This window comes from Artemia sp. Qi Xiang Cuo, chromosome 1 (genome assembly GCF_049724085.1).
Source record: "Artemia sp. Qi Xiang Cuo chromosome 1, ASM4972408v1, whole genome shotgun sequence".
NCBI classification, from domain to species: domain Eukaryota; kingdom Metazoa; phylum Arthropoda; class Branchiopoda; order Anostraca; family Artemiidae; genus Artemia; species Artemia sp. Qi Xiang Cuo.
This window is the reverse complement of record NC_142794.1, coordinates 41,550,228-41,569,552: the sequence shown is the minus strand read 5'-3', so window position 1 is coordinate 41,569,552 and position 19,325 is coordinate 41,550,228. Positions and strand designations below refer to the sequence as shown.

Genomic DNA, 19,325 nt, shown 5'->3' with positions numbered 1-19,325 from the left:
CCCATTTTAAAAGATTTGCATTAAGTAAAATAGTTCCAGCTTTTAGCTTACAATTGAGCGTATTAAAATCCTTAGACTTGAAAGAAGGATGCACAAAACCATGGTAAACAATTTTAGTTTGAGCTCTAATAACCTATCTAAAATTGAAGGTTTTCAGTTCTGGGGGAAGAGATTTCTGCTGGCTGATCTATTTTAAAAAAGTAGATAAGCCAGCTTATCGTTCACAGATGAGCGTCTGAAAGAACGTTTACAAAACTGCTGAAAAGCGTACGTCCATTCAGTGTAGGCAGTGATAGATGGCAGAGTACTAATGTAAAGAACTATAAAATTTAAGAAAGAAACAGAAATTGTTAAGAATTCCATTCCAGTTTTGATAGTCCTAAGAATTTCAGTTTTGATAATTCCATTGAGTTTAAGCTGAGGTTCTTCATTTGAAAGGTTAATAATTAAGCTGTGGAATAGGTTAGGCTATGCTTGAAATGGTGTATCGTAATGTGAAGTTTGTTTTTGGTAGCATAAATGTACTATGATCCCCTGTTTCTTGACTCATATGGCTATTTGGTAAAAGTATAGGTAGGCCTAGTTATTGCAGACGAGAAATCTGACAGAAAGATAGATAGCCTAATATGCCATTATGTATTGGTCCAATGCTACTTATATTCAATATGATAATTGTTTCTGTGGCAATTCTGTCCCAAGCCCCCTACTGGAGTATCAAGTGTAGCCTAGGTCCACATTATATAGGGTAACACATCTGGTGTCTGTCAAATAACCTTTGTTAAAATTCTAATTTAGCTACTTTAGGCTATCTTGGAAAGGGCTTAGGTTAGGAAAACAAAACTTTCAGGGATTGGACTACAGGCTAAAGTATGTCCTGGGACTAAAGTAATAGAAAAAGAAACTAATAACTGATAATTAAGGATATATATTGTTTTGTCAAAATTGCAATAAGTATAGGCTAGGCCTGTCATGTAGGCAAATTTCAGGACCCTCTAGAGAGAGAGAAGGAGTAGAGATAGGTATTTCAAAATAGGCCTACTTTCCAAGGACACACTTTAGCCTGTAGTGTTTGATATCATATTATGATTGCTTGCCTGTGCTTTAGAATTGTTATTGCTTGTGCTGTGCTTCTGCTTATATTGCTTTTTGTTGTTGGAGCTTGGGTCTAATAAACTCATTAGTCAAGATTGTTGCATGGTGTCAGAAATGAGATTTGGCATTGTAATCTAATACTATTATGGAAGTCCAACAGCCATCCATCAACTGGGATGCCACATCCTTACCTTAAATTACCTTAAATTGCATCTTCTAGCAACTAAGGTTGCAGGAACCTGTAGATGTCGCCAGGTAGTATTGACAGGAGTTCGTTGCACAATTCATTAATGGATCATCACATCCTACACGTATACAGGACAGTTGAATATCACACACTAATAGACCCTAGTGGTGGATGCAGGCTCATCCCACTGCGTCCTCCATGGTTTGTTCCTCCAGTCATGGTCAACGCCAGTCTTGAAGCTGTTAACTGAAGCTGCGGAAACAGTTGAATCGCTCAGTGAATTCCACAACGGAACAACGCGATTGGTGAAGAAGTTGTATTTCTCACGCTTTCTGCTGAATCTTTGGCGGAGTTTTATGGGGTTACCTCGCGCTCTGCTAGACTGGTCCTGTTCGAGAATGGGCTTGATAACACTGCTATTCATCAACTTATATGCCAAAATTACGTCCCCCCTTTTTCTACGGTAGGTCAGAGTTTGCAAATCAAGCTTTTCTAGGCGTTGCTCATATGGGATTTGTTGGTTGGCAAATGGGAGCCTAGTAGCTCTTCTCTGGACTTTTTCAAGCAACTCTGCATCGCATTTGACGTGGGGGTTTGCAACTGCCATCCCAAACTCAAGATGAGGGCGGACAAGAGCTGTGTAAAGCTTCTTAATGACCCTGGGGTGGCGACTAGTCACTGATCGCTTGATTAGGCCTAGGATCTTGTTTGCCTTTGCAGCTTGAGTTCGGCAGTGACTATGGAACTTCAGCTTATTATCTATGATTACCCCGAGATCACGTTCTTCCTCTGCGCTTTGGATGGGTGTTATAGCACCAGTAGAGTCCAACATATGGTAGCTATGGCAAGGGTTGTTCAGTTCAAGATGTAAAACTTTACATTTGCTTGGGTTAAACTCTAGTGTCCAAGTTGAGGCCCATTAGCATTCCTTAGCAGACAAATAGAATTGGTTTGAACAGCATGCTTGGTTGATGCTTATAGGACCACTGGCAGAAAAAAACTGAAACATCACAGTGTGCCTACCTTCACATTTGGATAGGAGAAAAGGGCAGAGAGATTTTCAATACTTTTGAGTTAGAAAAGGATGAAATCAATAAAGTTGAACCCCTCATCAAATACTTTAAGGATTATGTAAGCCCAAAGAAGAACACTGTTTTTGCAAGATGCATCTTTCAAAAGAGGGACCAGCTAGAAAACAAAACTATTGGAAGATACATCAGATAACTAAAAACATTGGCAAAATTATGTCTGTACACAGGACAGGATACAATGATTCAGGACCAAATTGTCTACATAAGTCAAAATCAAGCCATTTGAGAAAAGTTGTTGGCAGAAGGGGATTGATTAACCCTGGTTTAATAGTGTCAAGATGTAGAACCCAGGCTCAACTGAAATCATTTAATGGAAGCAAACCAATACCCATTAAGCAGGAAGTTCATGCAATAACACATGGTACAAGCCAGTACAGTGCCCAAAATCTGAAAGCAGGGTAAAGAATGCTATTTTTGTGGTGAACCATACTCCAAAAATCATGCATGTCCAGCAAAAGGGAAATCTGCACCCAATGCAGAAAGCCAAACCACTTTGCAAGGGTTTATTGTAGTAACAAAATTGTGAGCACCATTGATGAAGAAACAGAGTCACATAGAGCTGCAGTTGATGATGAAGATACAGTTTTCCTGTATGCCATTAGAAAAGGTAGTGGCAAAGATGAAGCCCTTGTTCCATTGACCTTAAACAACCAGCTCTCTATCAACTCTAAAATTGACACAGGAGCTCAAGGCAATGTTATTCCCAAGAATATTTTTGACAAGTTGGACCCAAGACCAAATCTACAACTAACAAACCAATGGCTAACTAGCTACTGTGGAGCTAGGATCCCTGTCATTGGCAATTGTGATCTTACCTACAGCCACAAACTATATCCTAGGGCAGCTCACAAATTCTACATGGTAGATTCAGATTCAAATCCAATTGTGAGGTATTGATCAAGCATAGATTTGAACCTTATCAAACTGGTACTAAATGTAAACTCTGAAGAAACTAGTGTAGTTGATGAGTATAAAAGCATCTTTGAAGTGGCCAACTGGAGGGCAAATCTAACATCCATCTAAAAGATGAGTCCATACCTACCGTTTACCCAGCTAGAAGGGTACCAGAGGCAGTAAAGACAAACTCCAGAAAGAACTTATCAGAATGGAAAGAGATGGAGTTGTTGAAAAAGTCACTGAGCCCACAGAGTGGTCAACTCGATGGTTATAATCTATAAGAAGAATGGAACTGTGAGATTGTGCAAAGATCCAGTAGATCTCAACAAATGAATAGAGCACCCTTACTACCCCATACCTATCTTAGAAGATGTTACAGCCAATCTGCATAGTGCAACTGTGTTCAGAAAAATGGATGCTTGGTCAGGGTATTGGTCATTAGTGCTCTCCAAGCCTGCATCAGATATGACAACCTTCAGCACTATATATGGTTGCTATCAGTTCCTGAGAATGGCCTGCTTTCAGCGCAAGATGAATTCCAGGTTTGCATGGAAGAAACCTTTGAAGGGCTTGAAGGGGTAGCAATTATTATTGAAGATATTCTTGTATATGGAGCAAGTCAAGAAGAACATAATGAAAGACTTAGAGCTCTTATGGAAAGAGCACTAAAAAAAGGTGTGCAGTTCAACAAAGATAAATACAGTTTTAGTACAAGCAGTGTATGATATTTTGGGCACATAATTGGAGCAGATGGAATGTAACCAGACACAGAAAAACTGAGAGCCATCAAAGAGATGCCCAGACCTCAATGCTGCAAAGAGCTACTTACTCTCCCTGGAATGTTGAACTATCTTTCAAAATACATACCAGATCTATCTACTAGAAACAAAAGCATGCAAGAAATACTCAAATTGGAGCCTAGAAAATGACCAAACACTGTCAGAACTCAAGCAGTTTATTGTGTCAAGCATTTCCTTCTTCAACTACAGTAGCTTGAACATGGAACTGAAAGTCAACATGTCCAGCCATGGCTTCAGAGCACACCTCTGCTCTGATGGAGAGGTAGGAGCCTATGTATCCTGTGCACTTAGCAGAACAGAACAAAAATACTCTGAACTTGAAAAGGAGTTATATACTATAGCATACAAATGCAAGTATTTCCACCACTACCTCTATGAAAAACATGTCAACCTAATAACCAATCACTGCCCTCTTGAGACAATAGTCAGAAACCCTATCCATAAGCCCCCCTCCCCCAAGGGTGCAGAGGTTAATGCTACAATTCCAGCCATATGATCTTCATCTGCAGTTCCAACCAGGCTTGAAAATACCAGTCACCAATGCAGTGATCTTACCTACAGCCACAAACTGAAACACCTTCCCGATCTTGCCTACACCTTCCCAATATTGATAAGAAGCTAGAGACAGAAATAGATGTGTATGTACATCTGATATCTAGACACCTACCTATAAGCAATGATAAAATTCTATAAATCCAGGAAGAAACTGTCAAAGACAGTCAACTGAGGATTTTGTCAAAAACAATCCACAAAGGCTGGCCAAAGTGCAGGAAAATGTGCTAGGCAGAGGCACCTCTGTTCTGGATTGTCCAGCACAAACTGTCAACAATCAGAGGCATTATTTTCAAAGGTGAGAGATTGGTCATACCCAAAGCATTACAGCCAGACATCTTGAAACAACTCCATGCTGCATATCTTGGTATAGAAAAGACCAAGCAAAGGGCTCAAATGTTGGTTTACTGGTCAGGCCTGAATACAGACATAGAGCATTGTATCCAGAGTTGCCAAAATTGTTCCAAAAACATGTCATCAAACCAGAAAGAGCCTATGATCAATCATGAGATACCAAGTTTACCATGGCAAAAAGTTGCATCTGACCTATTCATGTTGAATAATACTGATTATCTCTTGACAATGGACTATCATAGCCATTTTTTGAATTGGATAAACTCAGCTCCACTACATCAAAGGCCATCATTTCTAAACTCAAATTGCATTTTTGCAGATATTGCATTCTATCTATACTAGTGTTTGAAAATGGCCCTTGAGTTTGCCAAAATTTTGGGATTCACTCACAGAACATCAAGTCCAACATACCCCCAGTCTAATGGCCTTGTGGAAAAAACTGTCCAAGACAGCACAGAATCTCCTGACAAAGGCCTCAGAAAATAGTGAAGATCCATACTTAGGACTGCTTGAATACAGGAACACACCTGTGGGTGGACTAGCCTTGCCGTCGCAACTTCTAATGAGTTGTCAACTGAGATTTCTTCTTCCATGTACCACTGGCCACTTAAAAAAGAAAGTGGTCAGCAGTCATAAGTTCATGGAGAAATGTACAGTTCTTCAGAGACAAGAGAAGCATCATTATGACATGGCATCTAGGTTGTTACCATCAGTCAAGGTGGGGAAATCAGTTTATGTGCAGAAGGCTCCAGGCAGGAAATGGAGCACAGCAAGAGTAATTGCCCAATCTGAGTCTCTGCAATCTTACATAGTCAAGACAGAGGATGGATCTGTCATCAACCAGAACAGAATACATCTCTCAAACCACCTTGGAAATGACTCAGAGACAAAAGACATGGGTGATCAAATTAGGAGGGTTTTGTCCCCCTTTGCTATGTCAAACAAGGCTGTTCCACTTCAGAAATCACCTCCACTGCTGGTAAATCAGCTCTACAGATCACTGCTCTGCTTTTTGCAACTAGAACAGTTAAGGACAGAGATCACCCCATCAGAATCCCCAGTTCAGCTGTGTGAAGTAGCACCTGGTTCCCAAGCTGTTGCCAGAACACAGTCTGGAAGAGTGATCATCCCACCAAAGAGATTGAATCTGTAAATAATTATGTGTAGTGAAAGTAGGCACTGTGTATACCCAGAGCAACACACCAGGCAAGTGAGCCTAGTGACTTCTTGAATTTTGTTAAGAAGAGCATGAGTGTAAGTGTGAGAGTAGAATTAATTAGTGCATAAATATTATGTGTACAAAGAGTACACATTAGAGAAGCAAACCTAGTGCCTTCTTGTGATGTATATTAACTCTTAGGGATATTTAGCTCCAGCATGGTATAGCAAAAAATAAAAAAATGGTGTACCCATGAATCATGTTGTTCAAGGTTAAAAGAAGGGAGATGTAGTGTTTGATATTATATTATGATTGCTTGCTTGTGCTTTAGTATTGTTATTGTTTGTGCTGTGCTTCTGCTTATATTGCTTTTTATTGTAGGAGCCTGGGTTTAATAAACTCATTACTCAAAATTGTTGCAAGACCCATCCCAGTAAGTTTTATTTTCATAACCTAACCTCTTTCCAAGATAGCCAGAAGTAGCTAAAGTAGAATTTTACCTAATCTTCTCTTTAACAGCTAGATTATTGTAAAATCTCTTGTGCCACCTATAAAGTTGGTTGTTTCACCATTGGATGTGTCAAAATCTTCTTAACAATTAAATGATTAACTCTGAATATTTTAATCTTATGCAACACATGTAATTTCAAATATAGCCTACAGATAGACAACAGTGGAGCCTAGCCTAATCTTGGCCACATGTTTAAAGCTTGAGCCTAATCTTTGACACAGGATCTAAAAGTTAGAACAACATATCCCAAAACAGACACAGTCAACCTTGGATAGATTTAATCAAAGACAAGTATTGTGAAACAGAATAATTGTGTATAAATAGGCTAAAGTGTAGAGTTAATTTTTGTCTATATTCAAATGTCTAAAAACCAGATATTTTCCTATCTTAACCTATACACATAATGTCCAAGATTATGAGCCTACTGTCTATGTATAGGAAAGATACTTTTAATCAGAATTTCTGGCAAAAATTAGGCATTGTTTGAGTACTAGTGGTCTTACCCTAGCCTAGGACTATAAGCCTATGTGGCTCTATTAAACAAGGGGGGGGGGGGTTGTATAAGTAGATAAATGTTGATCAGTTCATGTTATTGACCTACAAATAAAGTAAACATATCACTAGATGCCATTTTTATGCTCTTTCTGAATATAATAATCACTTTTCTTGCATATTCAGTTTTAAACCTTTTTTGGACCCTTAAAAATGATATTTTCTTTCTATGTTTTTTGGTATAAAAAGGGTTAAAACATTGGCTTCAAACTTATTTTTTTATTATAAAATCCATTTTATTGAAGTTATATAATCCACAAGCATTGATTTGTCACATATAATTTGGATAAAAAATTTAGAACAGTTTCTCCATTTTTCCATTTGCCATGCTCTTTCTGGCAGCTTTGATATTTTCCAACATATAGGTAAAACAGTAATTTTTAAGGGAACTTTGTTACCAAATTAATTTAGATATTAGGTTTCCTCACCACAGGGACTTTGCAACTGTAAGAATCAAGCTGATAAGGGATCACTATTTTTTTTTTTGCCAATTTACAGACCCCTATTACCTTCCCCCCTCCCAACAAGCTTGCTTGCCTTAGCACAAGCAACAGTTCTTGAAATTTTCAAGCCAATAAAAAAAAAAAAAAAAATCAGGGACCATCTGCCAACTGCATGCTTGATACTCATTGATCACTATACTACAACTATAAAAAGCACAACTTTATTTTCTGGGAGAACAATATTGATTGGCAGCCTGTCAGTCACATGCATTATGAAGCTGTGATATTAGTTTTGCCCTAATCTAATCCCCAAAATAAGCAGAGAATTGCTGCTACATTGTTGTATGGCTATTTTAGGCTACTAATCTTCCACTTTCCAGCTTTCCAATTACCTGCTTTAACTGAATCTACACCTTGATAGCTACCAGCCCCTTTAAGATTCTTTCAACTGACGAATAAATAGTTTTGAGAGATTTGGAGAACTATTCACTTTCAGTTGAAGAGAAGTGGAGTAAGTATAAACTTGTTCACAAGGACAAAGGATAACAACAACTTAAAGTTAAATTTTCAAATAGTGACATAAAAACTCAGTGATCTTTTAGTTTGAACAAGCTTTAAAAAGCAGCTGCGTGAGAAGAGATATACCTCTTCTTGCAGAAGGGAAGAGATACATACATCTTGTCAGAAGAGATAAATCACCTGGTAAAAGAAAGAATATTAAAAACAAAAACAGCTCTTTTTTGTTTTGTTGTTGTTTTTTTAGAGTATTGGTTCTGCTTGGGTCGAGTTACTTACAGTTCATTATCATGAACTGTTTGATCAATGTTCAAATACAGATACCAGGTAGCAGAATAAGAAATAAAGACCAACCGTTTGTACAAAAATAAATCTGGACATAATATAAAACTACAAGAAAACAATCTGGAAATAATAACCAAATTTTACTTTCAGCTATAATATACATTCTTATGAATCATGTTTTGTGGTCACTTCCGTTTTAATCAACTATTCCCCGAATTTGAATATAATCTATAGCTTAGTTTTGTTTCATTAGGAGGGGCATAGGGTAGGGGCTGCAATTTTTACAGTAAGAAGTTTAAATTTAGGAAAAGTTTTGAATAGCAAATCCAATTCTACTGTAATTTGTTTTTATCTCAGGTTTAGCCTCATACAGGGTCAATAATTCCTCAGGCATTAAAAATTGTGGAGGGAGGCTTAGGTATTAAAAAAATTCCAATGCCCTAATTTAAGCATAATATCCATTCCCTAAAATTTCATTCATTTACTTTACAACCTTCCTAGACCATAAAAAGATCCTAGAGTGCAATTGAACCACTCAATAAAGCATGGACACCCACCAAAAATACTTCTGGGGGAGGGCACCCGAGTAGAGATGGTGAGGGGAAGAGGAGGAGGGGAATACATTTGAAGATAAAAGGTTATATGCAAAATAAGATTCTCAAGGAAAAAAGAAAAGTACTTAATTTTTACATACCAAATGAAGCAAAATTCAACAAATTTTTTAAACGGTAAAGATTTCTGGGAAAAAGATCAATTCCTTTAATTGGTACTTATGTATTATACCACCAACACTCAAGAAGTGACCTAATGAAAAATATCAAAACACAATGAAAATATAATACTTACGAAACAAGTTTGGGCTATGTATTTGCACATTAGGGGTGGGGGTTTAACTGTTTTATTTGATTAATTCAACATAACAAAAAACGTACCCCCAACAGAGAGCAGAGCTTGTGAAATTGAATATTTCACAATTGCACTCTAGGATCTTTTTATGGTATTTATGGCTTTTTATGTCACTATTTGAAAATTCAACTTTAAGTTGTTGTTATCCTTTGTCCTTGTGAACAAGTTTATGCTTACTCCACTTCTCTTCAACTGAAAGTGAATAGTTCCCCAAATCTCACAAATAGCCAAATTCTCTCAAAATTGTTTATTTGTCAGTTGAAAGAATGTTAAAAGGGCTGGTAGCTATCAAGGTGTACATACAGCTAAAGCAGGTAATTGGAAAGCTGGAAAGTGGAAGATTAGTAGCCTAAAATAGCCATACAGCAGTATAGCAGTAATTTTCTGCTTATTTTTGTGATTAGATTAGGGCAAAACTAATATCACAGCTTCATAATGCATGTGACTGAGAGTCTGCCATTCAATATTGTTCTCCCAGAAAATAAAGTTGTGCTTTTTATAGTTGTAGTATAGTGATCAATGAGTATCAAGCATGCAGTTGGCAGATGGTCCCTGATTTTTTTTTATGGGCTTGAAAATTTCAAGAACTGTTGCTTGTGCTAAGGCAAGCAAGCTTGTTGGGAGGGGGGAAGGTTATAGGGGTCCTTAAATTGGCAAAATAAACTAGTGATCCCTAATCAGCTTGATTCTTACAGTTGTAAAGTCCCTGTGGTGAGGAAACCTAATATAAAAATTAATTTGGTAACAAAGTCCCCTCAGAATTGGATCATAAAAGGGTCAAAATCTCTTCATTTTTTTCTCTCAAAATGGTTTCAACAGGTCCTTCAAAACTTTGGCCCAAAAAAGACCAAACTTTCTTGATCAGTTTTAAATTTTATGTTGGTCCCTGGGCACAAGGAGAACCCAAAGAAAAAAAAAGAGTTGGGCCAAATGGGGACCATTTTTTTTCAGCACTCACAGTTGGAAAACCAAAGATAAGTATTTCCTGAAAGACGTTTATGTTGTATTTTGACAGGGCTAAGAGAAACTTAATGAAGACGAAAAATTCTGAAGAAATTCTGGTTGCGTTGATTTGTCAAATCAGAAAATAGGCAGAACACATTTCTGCGTTTGTCCTACAGTGACCCAACATTGTTTGTCACGCGCTTGGTCCAATGTGGCTTGTTCTTGAAATTTGCTCTTGATTAGCTCTGCTTCAATAAAAGCTATAAAATTCTGCATTGGTCCAAAACTAGCATAAGTTCAAAGTGCAGTAATTGGAATTTACTAACAATACAGAACTGCAATTATTCCTGGCTTGCAGTCTTAACATTTAGAGAAAACCCATATAGTAAGTACTTGAGACATAATTTTAAAGAAAGCAAATATTCTTTATAAAAACAAAACCCTAAAACTAATTTTGGTTGTATTGGTCTGTGGTGCCTAAAATTGTGTCTGAAATTTGTTTCCTCTAATAGGCTTAAGGCCAACAGGGTATGTAATGTTTTAGAGAACAATCAGTTACAACAAAATATAACATGACAAAATGCTTTCATTTTTTTTTCATCCTGTTACTTTATATGGAAAGAGTGGTTGTGGAAACTGGAGGGAGGGCTCACCCGGGTTGGAAATTGAAAGTTCTGTAATATGTTCGTAGTTATCATAGGTAGCACTACAATTTAAAAGCCGCGTGTCTTCCATGTATGATTTTTTCCCGTGACCACTTTGTTTCAAAAAGGTGACTGTAGAAACTTGGAAGGGGCTCATTCATTTGTAAACTGTAAGTTCTACTGCCCTTCCTAAGAGTCAAAAGTGATTGGAAGGGAGCCAGTCCCCCCCGTACCCCTTTTGCTACCCACCCCCTCGCGACCCTCAGCACACCCAACCAAAATTTGAGAGGGTCACTGCAATGAAATTTTTTATTATTGTTGATATTTTGACAAATAAACCCTACTATTTAAAATAATTATTATTTTTTTAAAGAATGGGCAAATAAAATTCGAACTTTTTAGGAGGTTCTAGAGGGAGGAAGGTTAACCACCTCTATTTGTGGTAGCTCTTGTTTGCAACCCTTGTATTTTATTGTTGTTGGTATTTTGACAAGCAACACACTCTTTGAAATACAAGTCTTTTCTGAAAAATGAAAATTGTCCTACAGTCTCTGTCTAGAGGATCTTGATGGGTGGTAGTCATACTCTTGTCTGTGGTCTTTTCTGTTCATTTTGAGTTTGACTTTGATATTCATTTTAATTTTTCTCCATTTTAGGATTCATCTGTTTGACTGTTATGGTATGTGCTATCTTTACGTTTGATGTAATGTTCATTTAATTTATGTTCGTTTTTGTTCTTTTTTTTCTTCATAGCATTTTCTGTTCATTTTAAGTTTCAGATATTATATGATATTATTTCTGCTTTTGTTAGGTTTAAATTTGATCTATGCTTTTCTTTGAAGAACTCCTTTTTCGGAATACTTTTTAAACTTAATTTGGAAAAAAAGCTATTGTTTTTAAAAAATGTGAGTAGATTTTGAGGAATCAACATAAAAATTGATGTTATAAAAAAGAGGAAAAATGAACCTATATTTATCCTGACACTAATAAAATTGCCCCCAGAAAATATTTTCAAATATCTAACTACAGGACTACTTGTTGGGAAAAAAAAGGCTACAGTTTTTTAAATGGTATTAAGATAATTAAAAATGTTAGAATAAAACAAGTTATGGTAACAAAATAACTAGAGTCATATTGTATTATCAAAGTGCATATAACTTCAGAATTTATTGATCAGTGCATTAAATATATCCATATTAATTTAGCATGGGAACGCACCTAAAATATCTGGTTTTCTTTTATAGGTGGCTAAACGACTGAGCTAAAAATTTCTAATTGAATACTTTAGATGCTTAATATTCAAATCCGCTCCATTGCTGAATGATAAAATTGCAGGAAAATGTACTGAAAATTCTTCAACGGTTTGTGAGCTATTTAGCTTTCCATGCGATGCCAGCTAAAAACTGTTTATCACATTTTGATCAAAGTTTATAAACTTCTATAAGACAGCTATTAACACAAAATTTTTTTTTTGCTTTAAGATTTTCCTCAGGTTGTATACCTCAACGTTGCATATTTTACTCCTTTGTAAAGTATAGGCTTATATTATATAGCTTTTCAAGCATGTATATTCAGTTTTTTTTAAGCATGTTGGTAAAATACCGAGGATGGGATTGTTCTGTTCTTTGGGCGAAAACGGAGAAAAATAATATACCGAATACAAACCAAAGCCAAGATCAATTATATGTAAGAAAAAAAAATATAGAAGAGCTTTGGTACTTATGAATTGATCTAGTTTAACTGAGCAAATGTGAAATAATATTTAAGTATTACACATTTTTTACAAGAAGCAATTTGAATTAGTAGTTTTTCAGTATTTTTTTTAGAATCAGACTTTTTAGTGACAAATGTAGATAATTTGAACAATTAAAAATGAAGAAAGTTATTATGTACGGCACCTTCCATATTACACTTATTGCCTATGTCTAATCGTTAACAGGTCAAACTCGTTGGGCATAATTCTTGTTCTAGGGAAGATACAGGCAGTAAAATAGACTGTTTTATCTTGAATATGCTTTTTCAATATATATATATATATATATATATATATATATATATATATATATATATATATATATATATATATATATATATATATATATATATATATATATATATATATATATATATATATATATATAATAATATATATATATATATATATATATATATATATATATCTCTCTTTTTATGTATAAAAAAAAAGAAGAAGAAGAGTTTCGGCAATGAACTTTTACCACGAGGACTAATCAAAACACTAGTTGCCATTCCTGAATCAGCTTCAGATGATAATTCTTCTTCACTTGACAGTTTTCTTCCAAACGGGTTTTTGAATTTTTGACTGCTATGGGCTAGAGGCTGTTGTTTTGTTTTTTGCCTGATCGCTAGCAACTCTCTTTTCATGATCTGGCTGTGTTTGTAGTATTGCGATTTTGAGTTTTATTTTACCGTTTTTTTCTTTTGGCACTGTTATGTAAAATTTCCCACTCAAGTGAATAAGTAATGTCATAAAAAAAAATGTCAAATAAAACAATTGCCTAGTAAATAGTTAAGCTTCGAAATATTGCTTTTGTTGTGACTTTCTTATTTTTATTACAGATAAGTCACATGGAATAATTATCACAATGGCCTGAAGAAATTTTGGAGGACAATTATCCAAACAGTAACCAGTATGTCTTTGCTTTATCTGTTAGGAGATTTGGAAGATTTGAGCTCACTAAGATCTTTTCTTTTTGATGTATCTACTGCAAATGTGAATGAATGGTCGCCTGAAACGTGGGGATGGGATTATGCAAATAAAGATAAGAAAGAAGGCTTAGACCTTCATGACTTGAATGTTGCAGTATCCCCTTCAGCTGAAGCTTTGGTCTTTTCAAATCAGAATAAATTTGTTGTTTTCACTTCAAAAGTTGATCCAATGAAAGAAAAAATAGTCTATAGCATATTGTATAAAGGAAAAGTTGTGAGCAATGATCCTACCATAGGAACTGAAATAATTTCAGCCATAGCTTGTATTCCTGTTGGTTCGTCCCAGAAAACTGCACATGGACTTACAGATTTTGTTTGTCTTGTAATTGGAACATCCAATGGCAGTATTTATTTCTATACAGAGAGCGGAAAACTACTTTTTTCCCAACGTTTCCATGATAATTCAGTTCGAAGTATTCGCTGCAAAACCGCTGATACACATAAGCTCGGTTACAGGGCTGAAGAACTAGTGATCGTTTATGAAAAAGAAATCGTTAGCCTTGAAGCAATTGAATTATTTCAGACTTTGAAAGCTTGCAAGCACCAATTAGCTGGAGTGCAATCATCGTTGATGTATGAAGGTTCAAGGCCTTCTTCTTTGGCTTGTAAGAAATGGGGTATAACCAATCAAACATTTGTATGTGATGCTGTCTTTGTCGGGATAACAGTAACTAGTTCCTTTGATCATTTAGTAACGGCTTCAACGCATGGAGGTTTCAATACAGCAGTGAGAAGTAGTCCACCGCTGTTTTATGTTTATGCTGCGGGGGGAAAAGATCCAATGATTGCCTTTCATCTCGGACAGGAAGGAACTTCAAATTTTGTTCTGTCACAGGTAGCAGTAGATTTAGCTGGCAAAGTTACAAGTGCTCTTTTTAGCGCTGCGGGCTCTTTCTTTGGTCGTTCGTCAATTCAGGAACAAAAGGCTAAGCCACCAAAGATTGAGTCTGCGACACCTACATTTTGTAGAATTTCCCTACAAGATAGCCCGAGAGAGGTTACGTCCATGTCATTGTCTCCTAATTCTCAGCTAGTTGCAACTGTAGATACATTGGGAAGAATTGTTTTAATTGATACGAAAAAACGGGAAGCAGTACGAATATGGAAAGGGTATAGAAATGCTGAATGTGGATGGTTTGAAGCCAGAAGTAGTTCCAAAAGCGTCCTTTATCTAGTTATACACGTACCTAAACGAGGTCTTCTGGAAGTGTGGCTTGCGCAAAATGGAGGGCGGATATATGCAAGTAATGTGATGCCCCTCAGTCGGCTAGTGTATCCTGGTTGCGGTCTTGTTAATTTAAAACTGAACGAAGGAATACCGTCTCTGCCATATAAACAGATTTTTCTTTTGTCTCCAGATGGTACTCTCTCATCTGTAAACATTCTGTACGAGCAAGCAACCATGTCTATTAGTAATGTTAAAAACAGGGATAAACAGATTCTCGATAGTTTAAAAAAAAACATACATTCACTTAATGAAACCAAACTGATGGACACTCTCCAAAACCTTAGCAGCAGCGAATACCTTTGCAAAGCCATTGAAGTAGTTCTTGCATCTCCAGGAATAGGTTGCTATTTGTTGAAAAAAAGTATTCAGATTGTTTCTAAGCGGTGTGACGAAGAACTAAACGACCCCCTTGGTCGGCTTACCTTGCATGAATGCGAAAGACTGGAAAGGCTCATCTCGCTGTTTTTAAATCTAGAGAAGACTCCGCTCGAACTTACTGTTGGCGATTCCAACTTTGAAGATCTTGCCATAACAGAAGAAGAAAAGGAAGCATTGGCAGCAATAGCTATTGAAATTCCCTCTGCCGTGGATTCTACTGAGATGACTATTAACAGGTTCATAAGTTGCTTTGATGGCTCCACAGGAGTTGAACACCATAATAGCTTCTTGAAATCGAATATTAGTGGCACCGAAAAGAAGGATATTTCAATTTTTTTATTTGGGAAATTTTTTTGTGGACAAGTTTCAAGTGAAAATTGGCATTCTATGACTACTGAGAGCTGGATCGCAATTGAATCCATCCTTGACTTGTTTCTAGTCTATTGGTTTTTAGATTTTCCTGTCCCAGTGACATTTCCCCGAGTATTTGACCTTTTGAACTGTTTCTTTGCTCATTTTGAGAAGTATAATGACTCAATAGAAAAGATTAAGAGTGCAATAAAAGAATCAAAGGTGGCAAATAAAGCCTTTCTTCTATCTGTTTTTGTCAGAAACCTGTATAAGGAAACATGTGCAGAAAAATCAGAAGAAGTATCACAGGACAATTCAAGTCCTGATTCACCCATGGAGTGGGAGGGATTTTCTGTGAGCTATGTTGAATGGGACATGTTATGTGAAAGGATGTATAATGTTCTGCAGATTAATCAGCTTATCTCTCTGGATACTTCCATGAAAGTGTCTCTAAAAGATATAGAGATACGAGGTCGTGGATTCGTAAGCGAAATTGTATCACAGTATTTTATTCTGAGCAACTTAGATGTCCTAAAAACGTTTGATTCAATGGCAAGTTCAGAGAAAGAATTTGATAAGAGGCTTCAAAACTTGAAAAAACTTAAAGAACTCTTACCTTATAGCTTAGAAAAGCAAAGAATATACTGCTTATGTGCTATCGAATATCTTTCTTCTTGGATAAAAACTAAGAACCAACTACAGAAACTTCATAAATCATTAAAATGCTTAACAAACCTCGAAAACGCATATCTAAAACATGGGACTGCAAAGATAATGTGGTCCACTTCTCTGTGCCCTCTCCTCAGCACTGTAGCAGCAATGATTGATGGACCAAGCAAAATTAACTCCACAGACTTAACAAGCTTTGAAAGTGGGGCTTGTACTTTTGATTTTGTTAAATTCTGTGAAGGTGTTTTAGCAGTCTCTATAGAAGCCGGAAGTCAACTTGCAACGGAGACGCTTCCATTTTTTAAGTTTGATAAATCGTGTAAAAACGGTGCGATGCCATTTTTTGAAAGAGCTGTTCAACAGCGAAGTATTAATTTTGACTTGGCCATACTGCATAAGCAGCTCTGCGCAGTTCTAGAGCTAATTGCTTTCTTTGACTTGAAAAACGTCAAAATTTTTTCCTTGTTTGATTCAGAAACTCAAGCTGCTTTTTTCGTAGATTTGGGAAGCTATCCGATGCTGCGTTCAGGTGAACCAAGTTCTGCCATTAGATCCCGTAGAGTTCAGTTTCTAAGGCGATGCCTTATTGCCATATTAAATGATGTTAATGATAAACAAAAGCGGAGTGATTGGCTTCGGTATGTTCTGGATCTTTCAAAAGTTTGGCATTGTTTTGATGATGATTTTATATTTGTTGTGCTAGAAGCTTTGTTTTCGTCTTGCCTTGACGAAGAAGCATATGAACTATCTCTGAGTGTAAGTTGCACACATTCATTAGGGAAGATGCTACTGGAAGTTGGAGCCAAAAGATTGAATTATTATCTTTTGAAGCATGAAGAAAACGCCACATTTTTATCTCTACTACAGCCAAAAGTATCATCTTGGCTCCAAAGCCAGGGTGAATTAGAGACACTTGCCAAGTGGGGAGACATATGTGCATTGTTCTCCAAAGCTTCTAGTTTGCTTTCATCTAATTCTTTTGAGTATGGCCTGTGTCATGATCTAGACCAAGCTGCTAAAGATGTGTAGGAATAAATGCTTTGTTTTTTAATACTTTCTCGGGTCGCATAGCACGTTTGCAGATTTTTTCAAGTGAAGAAGAGATTGCAGCATTAGGAAGAAGAAGAAACTGGCCTCTGATTTGAGGTAATTAATATGTGCAAATAAAGGAAAACGTGCTATGCGTCCCTTAAAGTTTCTTTAATGAACTCAAGTCTTGCTTATATAATAGTTATTTCTGTGCATAGCACGTTTTCATCTTTTTATTTTGAACTTGTATGTTTATTTAGTTTAGTAATTGATCCCAAGAAGCAACCTTTTTAAATTGAAAAAAGTGACCGAAAACTAGTGTCAAAGGAATAAGTCGTTTCAATCTGATTTAAGACTTCTGACCCTTACTTACCCTTGCACGAACACCGAGAACTTTCTAACGGGTTGCTATTGTATTTCTAGTTCATTCTGTTTTTGGCGGTCTTTTGTACCCTAACAAATTATCGTTAATAATTGAATATAAAATATGTTATAAATTACTTTCAATAAAATAATTAATGTTCCATTAAAAGAGATTATCTCTCTGGATAAATCTCTCTCTAAAAGAAGAAGCCACTAATTGAGATTCTAAAGTGAATTCACAAAGGCTATCTCATGCCACCTAAAATAATATTGAATTCCAAATCTGTTTGAGAACCGTGTGCTTTAAATCAACTATAGTGGCTCACACCCGATTCTTGAATTGCGTAATCCCTTTTTGTTTTTCGTTTCTCGTCTTTTTTTTCCTGTAAGTCTTAATTACTGATCGTCATATTACCAATAAATAATTGTCGAAATAAATACGATATATGGTCATTAAATTACTGATGATTTTTCAACTTATTAAATTAGTTCCATTACTGAGGTCTCAGCACGATACTTGCGTAATGTTAAGAGCAGACTCCTGCGCATAGACACTATACACGCACTTGTGTAGACGAGGCGTTGTTTGGGCCTTGTTCCCGTGAAATGATTTCTTGCGATTTTACACTTCATTTCTATATTTTCTCTATAATTCATCAGTTTGTTGTTTTAATTTAACACCTCTTTTCCCTTCGAAGTGCTGATTACCCCCGATAGCTTTCTATGTACCTCTTCCATACTGTATGCAAGTTTACCCAGAATATATTAATAGATCCTTGGTCATACAAGAATATTAAACTATGTTGATCAGAATGCGTTTTGAAAGGAAATATGATGTCATCAATGCATTAAAGTTTTAGTATACGCATTTTGGTTCAGTGTTTAGAAAACTGGCAAAAATTTAACACAACGAAGTGCCTTAACGCCATCTCTATTATTTTGGGTTTTGTATGAAAATTTGTTAGTATAATTATTACGATTTTTATTTCATTAGCGATATTATTAAAACGCCAAGGGTAAAAAAAAATCAACAGAAACGATAAAAACTATTGTAAATCTACTTTTTCTTCCTTTCTTAACTCTTTCCTTTTGCATATAAAGCTGCTTTACTATACTATAAATTCAAATTCATATTTCCAAAAGTGAGGAAATGGATTTGCCAAATGCTTTAAATTTTTTCATCGAAAATGTAAAAAAGCATTTTCCAATGAAATCCCCTCCCTCCCCCAAAAGGAATTTTTCTAAATCAAAGGGGACGGGGCAAAGAGATCCTGTCTCCCTCCCCCAATTGACGGCACTGTAGTGTAATGTCACCTCAGAGAATGTCTTACGAAATAGGGAGGTATGTATGTATAACAAAGCAAAAATGCTGAGTAATAATAATAATAATAAAAGTTACCTATCCTACCTCCTAAGTGTTAATGACATAATTTTAATGAACCTGTCTGACATAGCAACTTTAAGTTCTTATTATTTTGTTGTCTACTCAATACTGGTTTTTAAGTCAGGCAATTCTTTTTTTTTCTATAAAAAAGTAACGATTTTCTTTTTTATTAAAAAGAAAAGTAATGAAAGGTGTATCTTTAAAAACAGTTTTTTTTTTCAAGAGGAATTTTTAATGAATT

The 19,325-nt window shown here is 35.9% G+C and overlaps 2 protein-coding genes across 5 annotated transcripts in view; both read left to right on the top strand.

Annotated features, from left to right (window-relative positions):
• The first annotated feature begins 248 nt into the window (after positions 1–248).
• Positions 249–19,325, top strand: part of MED1 (Mediator complex subunit 1) — a 102,822-nt gene continuing 83,745 nt past the window's right edge. Inside the window, exons 1-2 of one of the 4 annotated variants that reach the window (XM_089104231.1) lie at positions 249–267; positions 13,533–13,603. The gene's annotated coding sequence lies outside the window, so the exon portion shown is untranslated. Of the gene's footprint in view, positions 268–329; positions 439–6,545; positions 6,566–13,532; positions 13,604–17,315; positions 17,455–19,325 lie in introns of those variants that run through there. The other 3 variants (XM_089104189.1, XM_089104283.1, XM_089104356.1) reach the window with 3 other exon arrangements.
• Positions 13,606–17,337, top strand: Rab3-GAP (Rab3 GTPase activating protein). Its single transcript, XM_089090359.1, has one exon. The coding sequence runs from the start codon at positions 13,606–13,608 to the stop codon at positions 17,335–17,337; it is 3,732 nt and encodes a 1,243-aa protein (XP_088946485.1).